Source organism: Rhizophagus irregularis, chromosome 27 (assembly GCF_026210795.1).
Source record: "Rhizophagus irregularis chromosome 27, complete sequence".
Taxonomy (NCBI): domain Eukaryota; kingdom Fungi; phylum Glomeromycota; class Glomeromycetes; order Glomerales; family Glomeraceae; genus Rhizophagus; species Rhizophagus irregularis.
The window spans coordinates 591177-607897 of NC_089455.1; the positions used below are offsets into that span (position 1 = coordinate 591177).

At 25.9% G+C, this 16721-nt stretch overlaps 4 protein-coding genes across 4 annotated transcripts; 1 reads left to right on the forward strand and 3 right to left on the reverse strand.

Annotated features, from left to right (window-relative positions):
• Positions 1 to 95: 95 nt before the first annotated feature.
• On the reverse strand, positions 96 to 7950 carry OCT59_018037 (uncharacterized protein; the record flags this gene model as incomplete). Its single annotated transcript, XM_066148493.1, has 19 exons — positions 96 to 589; positions 673 to 907; positions 979 to 1077; positions 1157 to 1474; positions 1544 to 2281; positions 2349 to 2500; positions 2567 to 3554; positions 3636 to 3817; positions 3900 to 4327; positions 4393 to 4675; positions 4749 to 5546; positions 5631 to 6280; positions 6346 to 6662; positions 6747 to 6854; positions 6943 to 7076; positions 7144 to 7216; positions 7277 to 7546; positions 7621 to 7778; positions 7869 to 7950. The coding sequence occupies 19 exons, from the start codon at positions 7948 to 7950 to the stop codon at positions 96 to 98; spliced, it is 6507 nt and encodes a 2168-aa protein (XP_066004418.1).
• Positions 7951 to 8114: 164 nt separating this feature from the next.
• On the forward strand, positions 8115 to 8482 carry OCT59_018038 (uncharacterized protein). Its single transcript, XM_066148494.1, has one exon. It carries the CDS (start codon positions 8130 to 8132, stop codon positions 8349 to 8351), a length of 222 nt encoding a protein of 73 aa, XP_066004419.1. The 5' UTR covers positions 8115 to 8129; the 3' UTR covers positions 8352 to 8482.
• A 1973-nt stretch (positions 8483 to 10455) lies between these two features.
• On the reverse strand, positions 10456 to 12628 carry OCT59_018039 (uncharacterized protein; the record flags this gene model as incomplete). The annotated part of the gene is made up of 5 exons (XM_025313639.2): positions 10456 to 10781; positions 10878 to 11666; positions 11747 to 11997; positions 12077 to 12362; positions 12437 to 12628. The coding sequence occupies 5 exons, from the start codon at positions 12626 to 12628 to the stop codon at positions 10557 to 10559; spliced, it is 1743 nt and encodes a 580-aa protein (XP_025186990.1). The 3' UTR covers positions 10456 to 10556.
• Positions 12629 to 13071: 443 nt separating this feature from the next.
• Positions 13072 to 16713, reverse strand: OCT59_018040 (uncharacterized protein; the record flags this gene model as incomplete). The annotated part of the gene is made up of 16 exons (XM_066148495.1): positions 16605 to 16713; positions 16430 to 16521; positions 16003 to 16360; positions 15870 to 15940; positions 15642 to 15804; positions 15471 to 15579; positions 15326 to 15396; positions 15120 to 15248; positions 14784 to 15032; positions 14611 to 14710; positions 14402 to 14538; positions 14273 to 14332; positions 13990 to 14177; positions 13824 to 13919; positions 13484 to 13744; positions 13072 to 13386 (listed from the first exon to the last, which is right to left on the reverse strand). The coding sequence occupies exons 3-16, from the start codon at positions 16217 to 16219 to the stop codon at positions 13072 to 13074; spliced, it is 2166 nt and encodes a 721-aa protein (XP_066004420.1). The 5' UTR covers positions 16220 to 16360; positions 16430 to 16521; positions 16605 to 16713.
• Positions 16714 to 16721: the final 8 nt, after the last annotated feature.

Here is a 16721-nt window from a genome sequence, read left to right on the forward strand (position 1 = left end):
CATACATAGTCAGTAAATAATATAATTTTAACCAGAAATAGGTATTCTACGGGCTGATCATACTAATTATAATATATATTTATATATTAAATTTATTAAACTTCAATATCCATTTCTTTTTCTTCTGTACCATAATTCCTTTTATCAGCCAAGCACTCAATAATCCATTTTCTTGCTTCAATACTAACGCTACATCTTAAAGACCTTCCTATAATTTTCTTTACAAGATCGTCTTCAAACGTATTACAGCTTATAACTATCATCTCAAACATCATCCTGATTATTTCTTTATACATTTTGACTATATCATGATCCATTGTATAAAGTTCATCCAAATTATCCGTTAATGAAGGATTAAAATTATGTTGTATTTCTGTTGGATCTGATAAAGATGCACTATTTATAACGTCCATGGGATTCAAGTGTATTTCACATTTTTCTACTAAAGAAATCAGAATCGACGCGTTATATTGTGATAAAATATTGCCTGGCATAGGAGATATTAATGTTAAATAATGAAATATTCGAAGAATTGAGTTTAAGTAATTAAGCGTCCATAATAACGTTTTTTCTTCAACATTTCTAATTCCTTCTATTTCGAATAATTAATTAGTTAGTAGATCATACATTTATAAATATAAAATCTAATAAATGCAATATAGAAAAATTTACCTAACGATCTTAATAATCCAGTTAAAATACAAATAGATTGTTTAATTAGAGTACAATTTGACCATTGTAAAGCAGAATTTTTACATCCAAGTAAAACTCTCAATAAAATTCTTGATCCAAATAATGATTGTTCGGATAATGATGAAATACATATATGATATATCCATGTTAATAATCCTTGATTTTTCATCATATTTGTAATAACTTTTGGAATCGAAGCTGCTTGAAATAAAATCTAATATAAAAAAAAATTTAATAAGAAAATTATATTTAAAAATTACGCTTTACTAAAATATTTTATAATACCTCGATAATAAGCTTGCGGGTTATATTATCTGCTAATGGGGAAGTATAATAACAAGATATTATATTCCAAATATGTCTTCTATTAAATATCTTATAATCCTACGAAAATATATATATATATATTCTTTTTATTAATATTTTTAAAAATGATTATTTTTAAATTTTTTGATATGCTTACATCGTATGTTTTTAATCCAGCAGATAAAAGTCTTAAAATCCAAACTTTTTCTTTTTGATAATTATTAGTAGAAGATTGAAATAAACTATAAAACATTGGTATATCTTTTAAATCCAAAAATGGTCTTTGTAATAAAAATCTGTTAATAAGAGGATACATAAAATGTCCAGGATTCATGAATATATATAAAGAATGTGCTATAAATATTGTTATTATTGTTGGAATTCTTTGTATATCATCATTATCACGATTTGTTATTGAATTTTTCAATAAATTCAAAAGTAATAAAATTTGCTTTTTTTCTCGAAAATTTGTAGTCTATAATAAAAGGAATTGTAATTATATATTATATTATACGAAAAAAAAAAACATTTAATATTTGCATACCTCTAATAAAACATAAAATTCATCTAGTAAATAATATGCAATTCTTCGCACATTAATAACTAAAGATGATGTAGCAACAACGATAAATCCTAAAGCATTAATCTCAATAAACTTTCTACAATCCAATAAATTACCATATGATAATAAACTGGCAAATAATGGTAAAAAATAAGATAAATCATAAACAGATATTTTTTTCTCCATAATTATTATTGAAAAATTATTATCAAATAATAATTTTTCTATATAATTGTAATCAATTTCCAATTCCAATTCTTTATCAATTGGAAAATGTGTAAAACTTCTCATCATAAACATTGGATCTATTAATTCTAATGTTTCCACTAAAATTCTTTGTCCTATAATTAAATTTTTTTTATCAAATTGATATTTGTTATTCAATGTTGATAAATTTGTTTTCCATTTAATTGCAGAAGATATAATTGATACTTTTGTTGTTTTTTCATATAATATAAAAATATCTAATAATAATTGATCTGATACTGATGTTGTTGCATTATAAATAGGTAAAAGTGAAACCAAATATGATAATTTACAACATTCTTTGGAGTTTATGTGATATATTAAATTGAGTAAATAACATATTATAGGTCTTATAGTATATATTGAAGATTCTGTTGATTCAGTTGATGATTCTGATGAATTGATCAAAATATTAAATTGAGGATTATTTATTATAGCTTCTATAACTTTATCCAATGAAGGGCCAAATACGTTCTATATAAATAAAAAAAAATATGTTATTAAATTTATTTAATTAAAAAATTACAATTAATAAAAATACCTTTTTATTATATGCAAATTTAATTAATGAAATAATACAATTTAATATTGTTGGATCTTCAAATTTCTTTTCCAAAAGTACAAAAATAAATTCACCAATTATATTTGCATCAAGACTTGAAGATTTAGGTACGCAAAGCTTTATTAATATATCTAATATAATAAATAGTAAGTTAATATATATAGGTATATACAAAAAAAAAATTATCATCATCTTACCAATTTTTCCAAAAATAGTTTGAATAAATTTAATATTATATTTCTTATACTCATCTTTTTCTATAAATAATGTTGCATAATGCAAATAATTTGAAATGAATTTTTTTAATTCATTTTCATTGTAATAATTAATATTATTTATAAAATAACATTCAACTATACAAAGAAAATCCAAATTAAATAAATCTGAAGATAAATTATTTTTAATATTATTTTCCAAATTATCAAGAACTTGTTTGGAAGGACTTAGATTTAATAATGCACAAGTTATCAAAGCATAAATTGATGGATTCTCTTGCATTATTATTGACTTTGAAATATTTTGAAGAAATTTTAATGCAAATAATTCGGATATTTTATGAATAGATTTCTTTTCATTCTCTTTAGCTAATTTTGTCCAAGTTACTCCAATATATTTAAAATCCAATGAATTTGTGTGAATTGTTGAGATAATTTCCAATAATGAATTAACTAAGATTACTATATCAGAAATAGCAATTTGTTCTAAAAAATTCTGATTATTTAAAGTCCAATAAACAAATAATTCTCTAATGTCTGAAGTGCATAGCATAAGGTGTCCAATAATTTTAGCTCTATTACTATTTAAATTATCCAGAAAATATTGAGTAACCTTCATACATTTACTTATAATAGGATGAAATAATTGTTGTTCTGAATTATATAATATATAATTATTTTTTTTCTCAATTAATCCAGATGGCAAATAATTTTCAATGATTTGTAAGATTATAGAATCCATTTCAACTATATGACATGAAAAAAATTCCAAAAGAATTTCTTCATTAATTTGTATAATTAGTAAAGTATTAGATAATTTGTTTAACAAAAAAGAAAGAAATTTCTTGTAATGCTTATTATTATTAATGTACTTATTATTATAAAATCTAGACTCTAAAGTACTTAAAAAAAGTTGAAATGTTTCCTCTTCATTCCAAAAGTTGTTGAATTTGTAACATAATGTAAATGTCTGTAAAAATAATTGTTATAAATATTATAAATATAAAACAATTTTTTTAAAACAAATTAAATTTAATTATAAATTACTTACCTTTTCATATATTAACGTATTTTTGTTTTTATATAAATCAACTGAATTTATTATATATAAAAGTTGATTGAACAACTTATTTTTAAATGGTTGAAGACTATTTAAAGCCTTTGCACTGTGTGTTTTCCATACTATACTTTTAATTTCTCTATTTGTAAAATAAACAACAAGCTCTGCAATAACTAATATAATAAATAAAGACTATTAATATACTATAACCATTACTATAACCATTAAATAATATAACAAAAAATCAATACTTACATTCGTCCAAAATAGAATAATTCTTAAAATTCAAAGTAGATTGTTGACTTTCAGACATACTTGCTAAGAAAAATGGTAACAAATCTTGTTCAAATATTAAAATTATAATATCATTAAAAATCTTCGATATATCTTCATCCTCTACTTCTTCAGTAACTTTTTCAATAATTATCTTTAACAAATTAAAACAAGTTTGCAATTTTTGTATTGATGAATTATAGTAAGAAACTGATAACAATACTTTTGTAGTAACTAAAATTTGTTTTGTTATGCGAAATATATGTTGTAAAGATGTGGATTGTAATGATTTAATTAAAATCAAACTAATGTTCTTATCAGCCAAATAGGAAGGAAATGAGTTGTCAAATAAAATAGAAAAAGGAATCAAATTTAATAATTCAATAAATGAATTTAACGAATCTATTCTACTAAATATAAAATTAACGTTAATATAAACCAATTTTTTTTTTAAAAAAAAATCTTTAATATCTACCTTGTTTCAACATTATTAGGCAAAACATTATTATTCTCTTTATTAAAAGAAAATATATAATAATCAATTACTTCTTTAATGGTTTGAATATCGAATAAACTACTTGAACCTGGATATCTCTCACAAATATATTCCAAAATGGGTTCAAACTTTATCCATACTAAAATATTTTTGACATAATTTACAATTTCCACTAAGTTTCTTTCAAAAATCAATGTAGGTAGTATGTAAAGCATATCAAGAAATTTAGACCTTGCTTTAGTAATGTCAGCAGGGCTTTTATCTAATAAATAAAAATAATCTTAATTCGAAATATGAATATATCTTAAATAAAAATAATCATTCTACCATTTTACCTCTTAAGATTTCCAAACACAATTTTTCAGCTTTCATCAGATTTTGATTTAATACATTAAGCTCCTCTTGTGGGATTTCAGAAATTATGACAGGAATGTCTACTATTTTATTAACACTAAAAGGCTCTTCATTTTGATATTTATATAAACTTGAAATATGCTTCAAACTTGAAATATACTCATCAATATTCCATTTTCCTCTACATTCAAGAAATCCGATACTTTTAAGTCCAATATTATTTTCTAATTGTTTAATATATTCATCAAGATAATATACTAATATCTGCTTGGAAAATAATTTCTTAAATAACATATGTAAGAATGACATGATTTCAATTTTGTTATTCGTAATATTTTTATAATTCCTTACAAGTGTCACTATTAGTGGACTAAATGGATAAGAAATATTTGAGTTTTTAGAAATGTCTTGAAATTTTAAATATAGTTCAACATCCTTTTTGGTTTCTCCATCGCCAACTGTATCCTTTCTCCTTTCATTTACATTATTTACAACTTGATTTAAATTATCAATATATGAATTAGGATCCTTTAGAAATGATGTAAAACAACTGTCAAGAAATTGTAAAACAACTGCTTGGCCATTGAATTTTTCAACATCTATATTCTCAGGAAAGATTCGAGGTAAAGAATCCAACCAAATTGAAACTTCGTCTGGGTCATGTTGGAAAATTATAGAATTGGAAAGTAACTGCTCAAGTATATGTTGTGTAATTGAACGGATCTGTGTATAAGATGTGGTCAAATATATCTTTAAAAGTGTTCGAAGGTGATTAAATTCTAAAATGAAATTAATAAATACGTGGTTCCATAAGTAATTAGCTAAAAAATAAATAAATAAAAGCGAATATATATAAAACTTACCTGGATTTATTGTCCAATTAGATTTAGCAACTAAAAATAATAATTCCAATATATTTAATTGAAGGACTAATTGATACTCTTGAAAATCCATTGGGATCAAATTATCAACATTCAATTTTACTTCCGTTACCATTTTTGGAAAATTAAGATGATAAAACTTGATTAATTTTAAAATACATTCATGCATCATATTATTTCTTATTTGCTCATCACTATCCTCATTTCTCTTCATATTTAATAACAAATCTTTATACAAACTCAAAAGAATCTGAATATCAGGAATTCTATGCATCATTTCTTCATATAAAGAATCAATCATCTGATTCCATTTTAATGATCCCGCTTTATTAATTAAATGTACAACAGTGTCCAACTTTTGAATCGCCAAATATAAAACAATCATAGTTTTGTATTTGATTAGTGAACTGGAATGATTAAGACATTCGACCAAAGTAATTTGATCAAATATTTTTGGAAGTATATTGTCCAAAATAGTGTTTAACTCTGGGGGATTTTCTGGATAAGTTTGTGTATTCGGAATGTAAAGTGAAGGAAAAGGTAACATTATTATCTTTTGAATCAAAGTCATATTTGTCAACCACTTGTATGAAAGATTAGGTTTGAAAGAAAGTTTTGATGCATCCCAATATCTACAATAAAATTTTTTAATTAATAAAATTATGCAATAAAATTTATCAAAACAAGTTATACTAACGGTTTAACTAATTCTGGACATGTTTCCAAAATTTTCAACAAAAGTTCTTGTTGACGTAAATCTTGCGTTGGCTTCAGTAATTTAATAAATTGGAGCAATATTATATTATGTACTTTCATATGCCTCTCATTTGTCTCATCTATTGATGCGTTAAAGGATGCATTCATAAAATTAAAAGGATACAATCCTGCATCACGAAAGCAGATTCCTACGCCAGGCGTGCAACAAATTGATAACAAAAATTGATGAATAATATTTGCTACAATATTATCAGATTCAGGCTGTTCTGGCTCACGCCTATTATAAAGAAGTAAAAGCTATGGATCATAAGTCAGTATTCTGCAATTTAGAAAATCCAAAAAATCTATGAAGAAAAAAAATCAAATTTAATATTTTATTACTTTATTGAAAAGCCACGTATTGTTGAAAAACGATAATTTTATTTTTCGGTTGATATCATTATCAAGGATTATGTAGTTATAAACTTTTCTAAACACTTCATCAACAAACTATAAATCAAAAAAATTAAAATAGTTGAAATAAGAATTAACCAATTAAGAATTTGAGAAACTTAAGGACGATATATCATTTACTTACTTCATATGAATCATTTGATAATCCTTTAAATATTGAACTTACAAAATCTTTGATTTCCAATATATTTGATTTGATTTTTGCATCTCCATGTACAAAGAATGATAAAATAAATCGAACATACAATGTCCGAATGTCTAAATAAAAGGAAAGGATGATTTGAATACAAATTTAGTGTTAAATTAAACTATTAAATTAACCAACCATTTTGTACATGAAACGACTTTAATTTGTCTTTTGGTGTATTTCTTCTGATATTTAATAATCTTTCTAGTTCCTAATAATATATGCATCAGTAAACAAATCTCAATTTTTTCAATCAATAAAAGTTATATACCTTAAGATTAAGATTATAAGTAAATGATTCTAGTAATTCCTTTGTGGTTACAAGGTCATGGGAATTCATTACAATTAATAGTTTTAAAGTATTTTGACATAGAGGTAATTTTTCAGAAGATAAACTATTCCTAATTATTTTCATGTAATTTCGTATAATATTACGAATTATTATTGTTCCCGTAGGTTTTAATGAAGGAACGGTTGTTGTAAATTTTATAATTTTTGAAAATAAATCGGGCATCGAAAGTTCCAGTCTTGTTAGATTATTCTTTAAAAAAAAAATATGTTATCAGTTTTATTTAAATATGGAATAATATAATAATTATTTGCTAAAAAACTTACACGTAATTGCATATCCCATATTCTAAATAATTCTTTACAGTCTGTAGAAGTTTGTAAATATTCATAAACTATTGAAAATTTTTCATCATTGCTTAGATCAATATCTTTTGTACTTTTGTCTTTTGAGTAACTAAAGTGTTGTTTGAATCTATTAATTCCTTTAAGATTTAACAATAACGGAAAAAATAAATTTGATCAATATATCGCAAAGTAAAAAAAAAAATTAATAATTATATCCAAATAGTTACCTTGATACAATATTTCAGTATTATCAGAGTTCAAGAATTCTTGTAAATCTTTTGAGGATTTGAAAACTTCCCAATTTGCCATTTTGAGTTGTAACAGAAGTAAAACTTTTTTTTCTGATAATCTCTGTAACGCGATGTCAAAAGCATGACTGTACGACCGAAAATCTGGATATCGTAAGAATTACCCAATCAGGTTCGAGAAGCACTAAAATTAAATTTGTCCAAAATAAAACTCGATTATAGTTTAAGTGGGAGGATTTTATGAAAGGATTTGCTCAGGTATCCATGCAAATGGAGTCATCCTTGACAGGACATAAGCACAAAGCCAATCAAATAGATAATGAGCAAGAATGTACAAATCAAAGCAGAAAAGGTCCTTGCCTGTATTGTATGGCTATTAGAAGAGGCACAAAAACCAATGAAGATTCACAAAGAAGAGATAGGGATTTAAAAAGGTCAAGTCATCAAGTAATCTTGGGTTAGAACTTGCCTTTAGGATGTAATAGTTATCATAAAGTTCACCATCTATCGCAGGCATAGACCAAAACTATTGTATTTTATTTTTGTGTTACATCAACGTTATAATGTAATAAAAAATATTTTTACAAAATGTCATTTATTTTTCGTTATAGCTGTTTGTACTTATATTCCGTGCACAATCTATGATATTTAAAATAGACCCAACATCGGGGTACTTCAACATTCATGTCATTATCTGAAATAAAGATTAAGTGTGGTTAAAGTAGTTTCATCAGTGCTTTCAAGATCCCCACTTCTTGGTAAAAAGCCACCTCGGCATCGTCTGATATCATAGGAGCATTTTTCGATATTTCTTTAACATCGTCCTCAAGCCAATCAAAGTAGATTTTACAGGCATTTTTTAAAGCTACCAACCTACTTCGTTATCTCTTGCAAGTATTGTTGCTAAGTCACAGGAAAAAAAATATTATGAGCCGAACTTGCTTCATTAACAACAAAGTTGATACTTTCAACGACACACTCTTTACTATATAATTCTTTCTCCAGTTTTTTACTTGCTCTTTCATTTTGCTATTCAGCATTTTTTGCTCTTTTCCCACTTTTTTATTCAAATTTTTTTTGAGTATATTACTGTATAATATTTATTTTTCACATTTATATATAATATAAAATTATAAATAATGATTACCAGCTGAGCTTAATATAATGTAGGTCAAAATTGTTATAATTCTGGAGGAAGGATTTTATGATATATGATGTTTAATATTGGAATTGACGTATTATCTTAATCTTTATTGTAAAATATATGTGCAAGTCAATTAGTACCGTATAAATGTATAATGGGCTAAGTCTAATACTCAGTTTTACTTAATATAATATAATATAATATACATTTATAATTATTTACATAGATTTCTAAGTCTCTAATACTATTTATGCGAATTTTATCAGGCTAAATAGAAATCATATATCAGTTAAAAAAAAAGTTAATTAGTTAATATTTTTTTTTAATAAATGAATAAAATTTTTAATTTTATTTTCGTGTACATAATTATGAAAGGTTACGAAATTCATTTTACATATACATATTTCAATATTTCATGTGAGAGTCTGAGAGAGCTCCATTGTTATTATGATTTTGATCAAGAAATTATTTTTTATAATAAACCTTAATGTGATTAAAATATTTTGTAATTCTATCCTAATCAAACATGATGATTTATTTGTTCAGTCGATTAGGAATATGCGGGATTTTATCGAATCGTTATTAGTATCATTAATTCCTACTGGTCACCAACTCATGACCGAAGTTATTGGAAATACTGTACAAAATTTGTTTATCATTTTTAAAACCTATTGTAATAAAGAAAAATAATGATACGTAATTTTTTCGTATCTTATATAAATAAGACACGAATTGAATTCATAAGGAAGTGCTACTCTTATCAGATCAATTAGGATTAGAATTAAGATAACGTTTCTAAATCTGTCTCACTTCTCGGCTCGTCATTATTATAATAACTTAAGAAAAGTGTACAAATTTTTTATAAAAAATGATTTTTAATATAACGAATTTTAAAGTAAGACTTTGTAATTCGAATTTAAATATTAGGACGAATATAATAAATCATTAATGAATTTTATCACGTGATATTTGTTAGTCGACAGTCACTTGCACGACTAACATAAGATCGACAACAAAAATACAATCCAATATAGTTTAATTGTGGTAAATTTTATAATATTGTTCTAAATTGTCAGAATAATGGTATAATGATTTGTCGAGATTTTGACCTGTCAAGGTTGTTCTTGTGTCAGTCTATTTCTATAGTAAAATTATTCAGTTCATTATATCCAATATCGAGATTTTATTAGTACGAACAAGATTTATTATAAAGTGAACTGGTGAAATAAAAAAAAAGATCACTATAAGCCAAATTTACTATATCGAGCTTCGTCACGATCTTTGACTGTAATGTAGTTAAAGAAAAACTTTTTTAAGAAACATTTTTATTTATTTAATAACTTCTTTTCATCAAATTTCATTTTTTAGAATGAGTGATTTAAACTGAATGGTTGTTCTTGAAGAAATAAAGAATTATTGTTTTGAATGGCTTGAAAATTAATAGTTTAGATCTTTATTATTTAAATGAAAATATTTTAGCTAGCAGAATAACATTTAATTTTTTTTTTTTTTGTGTCTTTCAATTATTCCTCCTCATCTGATTTTTCCGGGATTTCTTCCCAAACCTGATATAGCCCTTCCAAATAAGTTTGAGAAGTCTTCAGTCGGAAAGGATCGAATGGAAAGTACTCCCCCATCGACAAAACAGAATCGTTCTTAATTTTAGTACATTTATATTCCTTACATGTCATAAACCCTATGGATTTTGCAATAAATGTGAACATTTTAACTGTATTCTCAGCGCAAAACTATAAAGTATAAAATAAATTAAACTATCAATCAGTACAATTAAATACTTGAATAAGTATATTAAATTAATAATTATGTTATTATGTTTAACTTACTTTTAAGGGGCAGAATACTGATTCAACGATATCTTTTAATTCTTTAATCTCCTCGTTCCAAATATTATTTCCTGAAGTGGTATTACGAAAATCTCTCCATCGAAAACAAAATACGTACATTACCGTTTGAACAATACGATAAAACTTTTCGTGTTTCGATTCATCTCGAACATGTATGAGATTTTTATGAGCGGAAACATAATTTTTTGCCCACCCTATCAAAGCTCGCATGCACTGCATTACATCATCATCGTCTAAATATTTAGCACGAGCAATATATGATGCAATGTACTGTGCGGCAGCTTCTCTAGTAATTTCCTTTCCTTCATCATCAATTAATTTATCAAGGAGTAACTTAATGAATCGACTTGCATACAATTTGTCCAATGAAAAATACCAAAATGGTATGAATTGAATATATCGTGACTTGATAGTATATAATATACTTTCCTTGAATATTGTAAAAATAGTTTCAGTTAATTTCGTTCGTTGTTCTCGAGTTCCATTTTTGTGAGAATAATCAAGATAATCTAACACTAGTTTGATAATACAATCTAATTTTTGGATTCCATTTGCAATATCAACAGCAATGACAATAGGTGCAGAATCTTCAATGTCCGAATCAGAATTGTCCGCATTTGTGTCATTAAAAATTTCAAAATCTGGCTCTTCAGGTTTTGACTTGTAAAAATCAGTCGATCCGTCTTGAGAAGTGTGAAGGTCTATGTTAAGTTTATTTAAACCCTCCTCCATATCTTCGATCTCATCAATTTGTCCCTGAACTTCAGTCTATTATCCAAACAAAAAAAAATGAAATATTATATACAATTTTCTTTTTTTTTAATTGAATATAAATGAAACGCACTTACGTCTAATTCAATCATTCGCTCAAATATTAAAGTCAAGATTTTATGTTGTAAAGACGGAGTGTATTCTATTAATTGTAATAAATTTTTTACATACACTATATATGCTCCAAGAGATTCTCGTTTATGTGGAAATTCCCTATATAGTACATGAAAAAGATCCTTTTCTTCTTGTGGAATACTTGGAAGAAGAGTTTTGATCGCATAATGTACTTTGCCGTGTATTTTTTCCATTTTTGACACTTCGTCTTCTTCTGCAAGATATAATAAAAAATTAACATAATATTTGTATAACCTTGTATAACAGATTATATAAAAATTAAGCAAGCTTACTATAAAGAAAATTTTGGACCAACATTTCTAACATTGCTTCTGTACAAGATGGATAAACTGCCACCAAGTTGGCTAACATCATCACGTACGCAATGGCCAAGTTATTATCATGATTTGTCCAATTAAAATTCAATAAAGTATAGACAAGATCTGAGCAAGTAGCATCGAATTTATGCATAATTCGAGAAAAAGCCAAACACCATAATCTTAATTTTTTTGGATTTGGATTGACATTCGAAATATCGTTTATTTGACGAATCAGCTCATAGAAGGGACTCTTATTACCCTATACATGTATAATAATCATAATATTAACGTACGTATATATTATAATTTTATATGTCACAACAACTAACATACCTCTTTCTTTTGTTTAATTGCATCTTCAATGACTCTTGTCATCATTATAAGTTCTTGTTTCCGTATACTTGATTCATCTTCACTTTTCGCTTGTGGTTTCTCAAATAAACTATTCTTTTCAGCCAGATTTGGACGAGATAAGATTGCATTATAGCGAACGGACTTTATTTTCATAGACTTTGAAGCAGGCATGTCTAGTTAGACAATCAACATATTAGATCTGCGGAATGAAAAAAATTTTTTATGTTTGATGATCATCCTGATCCGATAATCTTTTTTTTTTATAACGAAAATAACGAAAATTCAATTCCCCATTATTTCTTTTATAGCGGAAATTTATTTTTCTATTAATATCTTTTTAAAAGATAATATTACTAAATAAAGTTAATGCACTTGATGACTATTTCACATAATATTAGTGCAGAATTGGAGTGAAATTTATCGAGTAAATGTGTAAAATTTGGGCACTGCGGGCCATCTCTATATCGATATTGAAACGACTTTTTGATTAACTGTTAAGAATTTTGAGTATTGTCATAGCCTATTCTAATTTCTAAAACTGAATTGTTTATTTAATAAAATATATTGTTAAATTCTTTCTTACTGAAAATATTGCGTTGGGAATTGAGCATATATTAAAGCAAATCGTTACTACTAGTGCTAAATCCATTTTGAATAATTTCTTTAATAATATTACAACCCACTTTAACTAATCCTTTTTCTTTTTGTTCTAATATTTCACTTTTTCTAACAAAATTATATAAAAAGAATAAAATTCCTTTAGCTAATGTAGGATTCGTTAATGATTTACTAAATATATTATAGAGCATTTGTTTTTGATTATTTGATTTTCTTGAAAATTGTGTTTCGTTAGATAATAAAATTATATTAGAAAATAATAATTGAAAAAATAATCGTGATTGTTGTTGAAGTTTAGGAAACGATACAGTCTTCATTAATAATTGTCAATTCGAAAGAACGATTCCCCGAAAAGGCGTAGTTAGTATCGGTAAAGAAAAATAAAATATATAACTAAAATAAACTTACTTTAAGTATTATCACAGATAATTGGCCGCCAGTTATTAAAAATGCATAAAGTTTACTCAAGTTCACAATTTTTCTTAAAGGAATTTTTTCTGCAGTTGATGATGTCTGAATGGTTTTAACAAGTTCCATGCCACCGATATCATTTTCTCCACATTCTCTTAAAAAATCCCATAAACAATATTGAAAAGTAATTTTAAAGCTATGATCATGTTCACAAAGCTTTTGTGATATCAATGCATAATATGGATTATGTGTTTTTTCCTGTGTTAAAAATAAAATTTTCGCGTTCAATTGATATTTTAATATGTATGCTAAATGGAATATCTTAAATTATAATTACATTTCCACAGCAATGCAATAAAACTCTGGGAATTTCACGTTCTTGGACTTCTTTTAGATTCAATTTCAAAAGTCTTTCAAACGCATCAACATAATCCTACAACCAACAGTCAGATAAAAAAATTTGTTAAAACTTAGAAAAATACATCATTAAACTCAATATTTACCTCGCTACTCATTATGACCACAAAAATACTTCTTCTAACATCCGTATTCATTTTTTGTTCTTTAGCTAACTTTAATAAAGCGCTAGATGCAGAATTATCAATTTTCTCAGCGCGTTGCGTAATGATTGAAGTTGATGAATCATCAGCCAAATTAGCGGTCCACGATGATCCAACAAGCCACCATTTTCCTTCAAATTATGAATAAATGTGTAACCAACGTTGCGTTTTCAAATGAACTTAATGTACGTTCGTTTCACGAGATTTTCTGCTAGATAATTCATACCTTTTGTTTCAACAAACCTAATGTCATCAAGACTGACTCTCAATGCTTCCGTCGCTTGAACTATAAGATAAAATATATTTTTAAAAAAATAAAGAAAATAATGTTTATTTTCAAAAAGTACAACTATACCTTGGATCTTTTTTCCTAGATTATTAAGAAATTTTTTCATTTTAAGAATGCTTTCAATATTCACCATTACATTCTGCTGTTTTAGACGATTATTTTTAAGATTTGTTATAGTTTCAATCATAAACTTCGTACGTGATCTTTTTATTAAGAGAAAATACGATCATCATTAAATGATAACAAGAACGTCAACAAAAAAGGTTAGTAATTACCCTAATGACCCTGAATCTTTTTTTGTGATTTCAGTTTGAACTTGTTGAATAATTTCTTTCAATGCAGTCGGATCATCTTTTCTAAGTTGATATCCAGAACCTAATATCACACGCGCAGCGAAATAAAATTAGTAAATATATGTAGAACAAAACTTATTAAAAATGTTACTTACTTCTAATCACTTTTAATAACAACTCAACATTAAGTTCATTCAAATCAGAAATAAATAATTTAATTAAATCATAAACCAATACACATGATATGACTTGAAAATTATAAAGTTCTGAAACCAAAACTACTAAATTTGTACACTCTTTTCCACCTTCTTCTTCAAGGCTTTTAACACCATCGATAGAATTGGTATTATATTGTCTATGGTATCTCTCAAATTCTTCAACCATCTCTTGAACAAAATGTGCGCCTATTGATTATTATAGAAAGTAAATTAGTAGACTGTTGTTTTTTTTTTAAAAAAAAAGTCTATCTAAAGAGATTTTTTCAAACTTACAAAAATCGATACCAATTATTTTGTAAAAAGCCGCTATTAATGTAGCATATAAAATCACAAATTGATCTAATAACGTGGATCTTGAGGTAATTGAATTCAAGACAAGGGATGTAATGGTAGAAGTAACATCTAATGTAGTTTGAAATTAATAAGTCTATTATATTATCTCATGGCAATGTATATAATAAAAATATAAAGATTATTACCATGTCGGGTAAATTTTTGATACAATTCATCAATGTTCATGATGATACTCTCAATATTAGACTCGCTCAGTCTATTCATAAATTATAAACAGTCAATTAGCAACAAAACGCTGTATAAAAATACCGATAAAAAAGGATAATGGACCTGTTTAATAAGCCTTGTAATTGCCGTTGTAACCGTATTTGTTGATCTTTTTTTGCTTTGTCACACTCGGATAAAGCTTTGTCTCGTAGATGAGGAGGAACATATTTACCTAAGAGAAACAAAGTATTAATAAAGTATTAGGAAAAAAAATTACGCTAACAATAATACAACCTTTTGCCTCATAATTTCCATCCTCTTTGTTATATTCTTTATCGTACATATTGGAATCATTTTCTGTATCGTCCTCTTCCATGATATTAGTATTTTCTTCTTCATCACTTTTATACTCCAAATCATCAGAATAATCTTGCTCTGATATTCCTATATCACACCCCTATCAAATTTGGACTATTATTATGCAGTATATTAACAGAGGAAACATTGAATGCACTTATTTACCTCTTCCTCCTCAGATAAAGAATTCGAAAATTTCAAATTTTTTGAACCAACATCGACCCCTTGCAGTAACTCTTAAAAAAAAATTATTATTAGGTATTGTACTGTACATAAATTTGTTTATAAGCATGCATACCGTCCAACCCATCATCTTCAAATGCTTTTGTTAATTTTCCTCCTGATTTTATTCCCAGTTTTTTTTCTAATCGTCTAATTTCCTTTTCATCAGTATTTTTAGATTCTGCTAAAGTGTCTTCACTTGAGGTGGAAATGAGATTAGAGTCCTTAAGCAACGAGTAAAAATTTGGATTTGTTATAGAAAGTCTTTCTAACTTCTGTGAATAAGAACTCATTTTTGTGCTTTTTGGTTTTTTGGCAGAAAATTTGATGATCTTTGATGAGGTAGCTGTATTTATAGATGATTGTGATTGATGGTTTATTTTCTGACGTTTCTCAGGCGGCTGAATGTTTGTTTCTACTTGATTTCGTTGAGCCTTAAAGTTTTTCAATAAATATCTCATATTTTAATAATCTTAAGTGTGTTCTATAAAATATAATAATACCTTTTTCTTTTTCCTATCTATTCGATCTTGTTTTCTTTGTTCTTTTCTCGATTGTGCTTGATTTTTGAATCTCTTCCCAAACTTACTATCACCTAAACAAATAATTATATTTCAATTTAAATAGTGTATATATCAAATTACTCAAACGAATAATTATAAGCAAATATATACCAACTTCAAGTTGTTCTTGAAGAGAACTAGGCAATTTAGGCCCATTCGACTTAGCTTTACGTTTCGGTGGCATCCTACAAATTTCAGTGATAAAATAAACATGATTTTAAATTAAATTCAA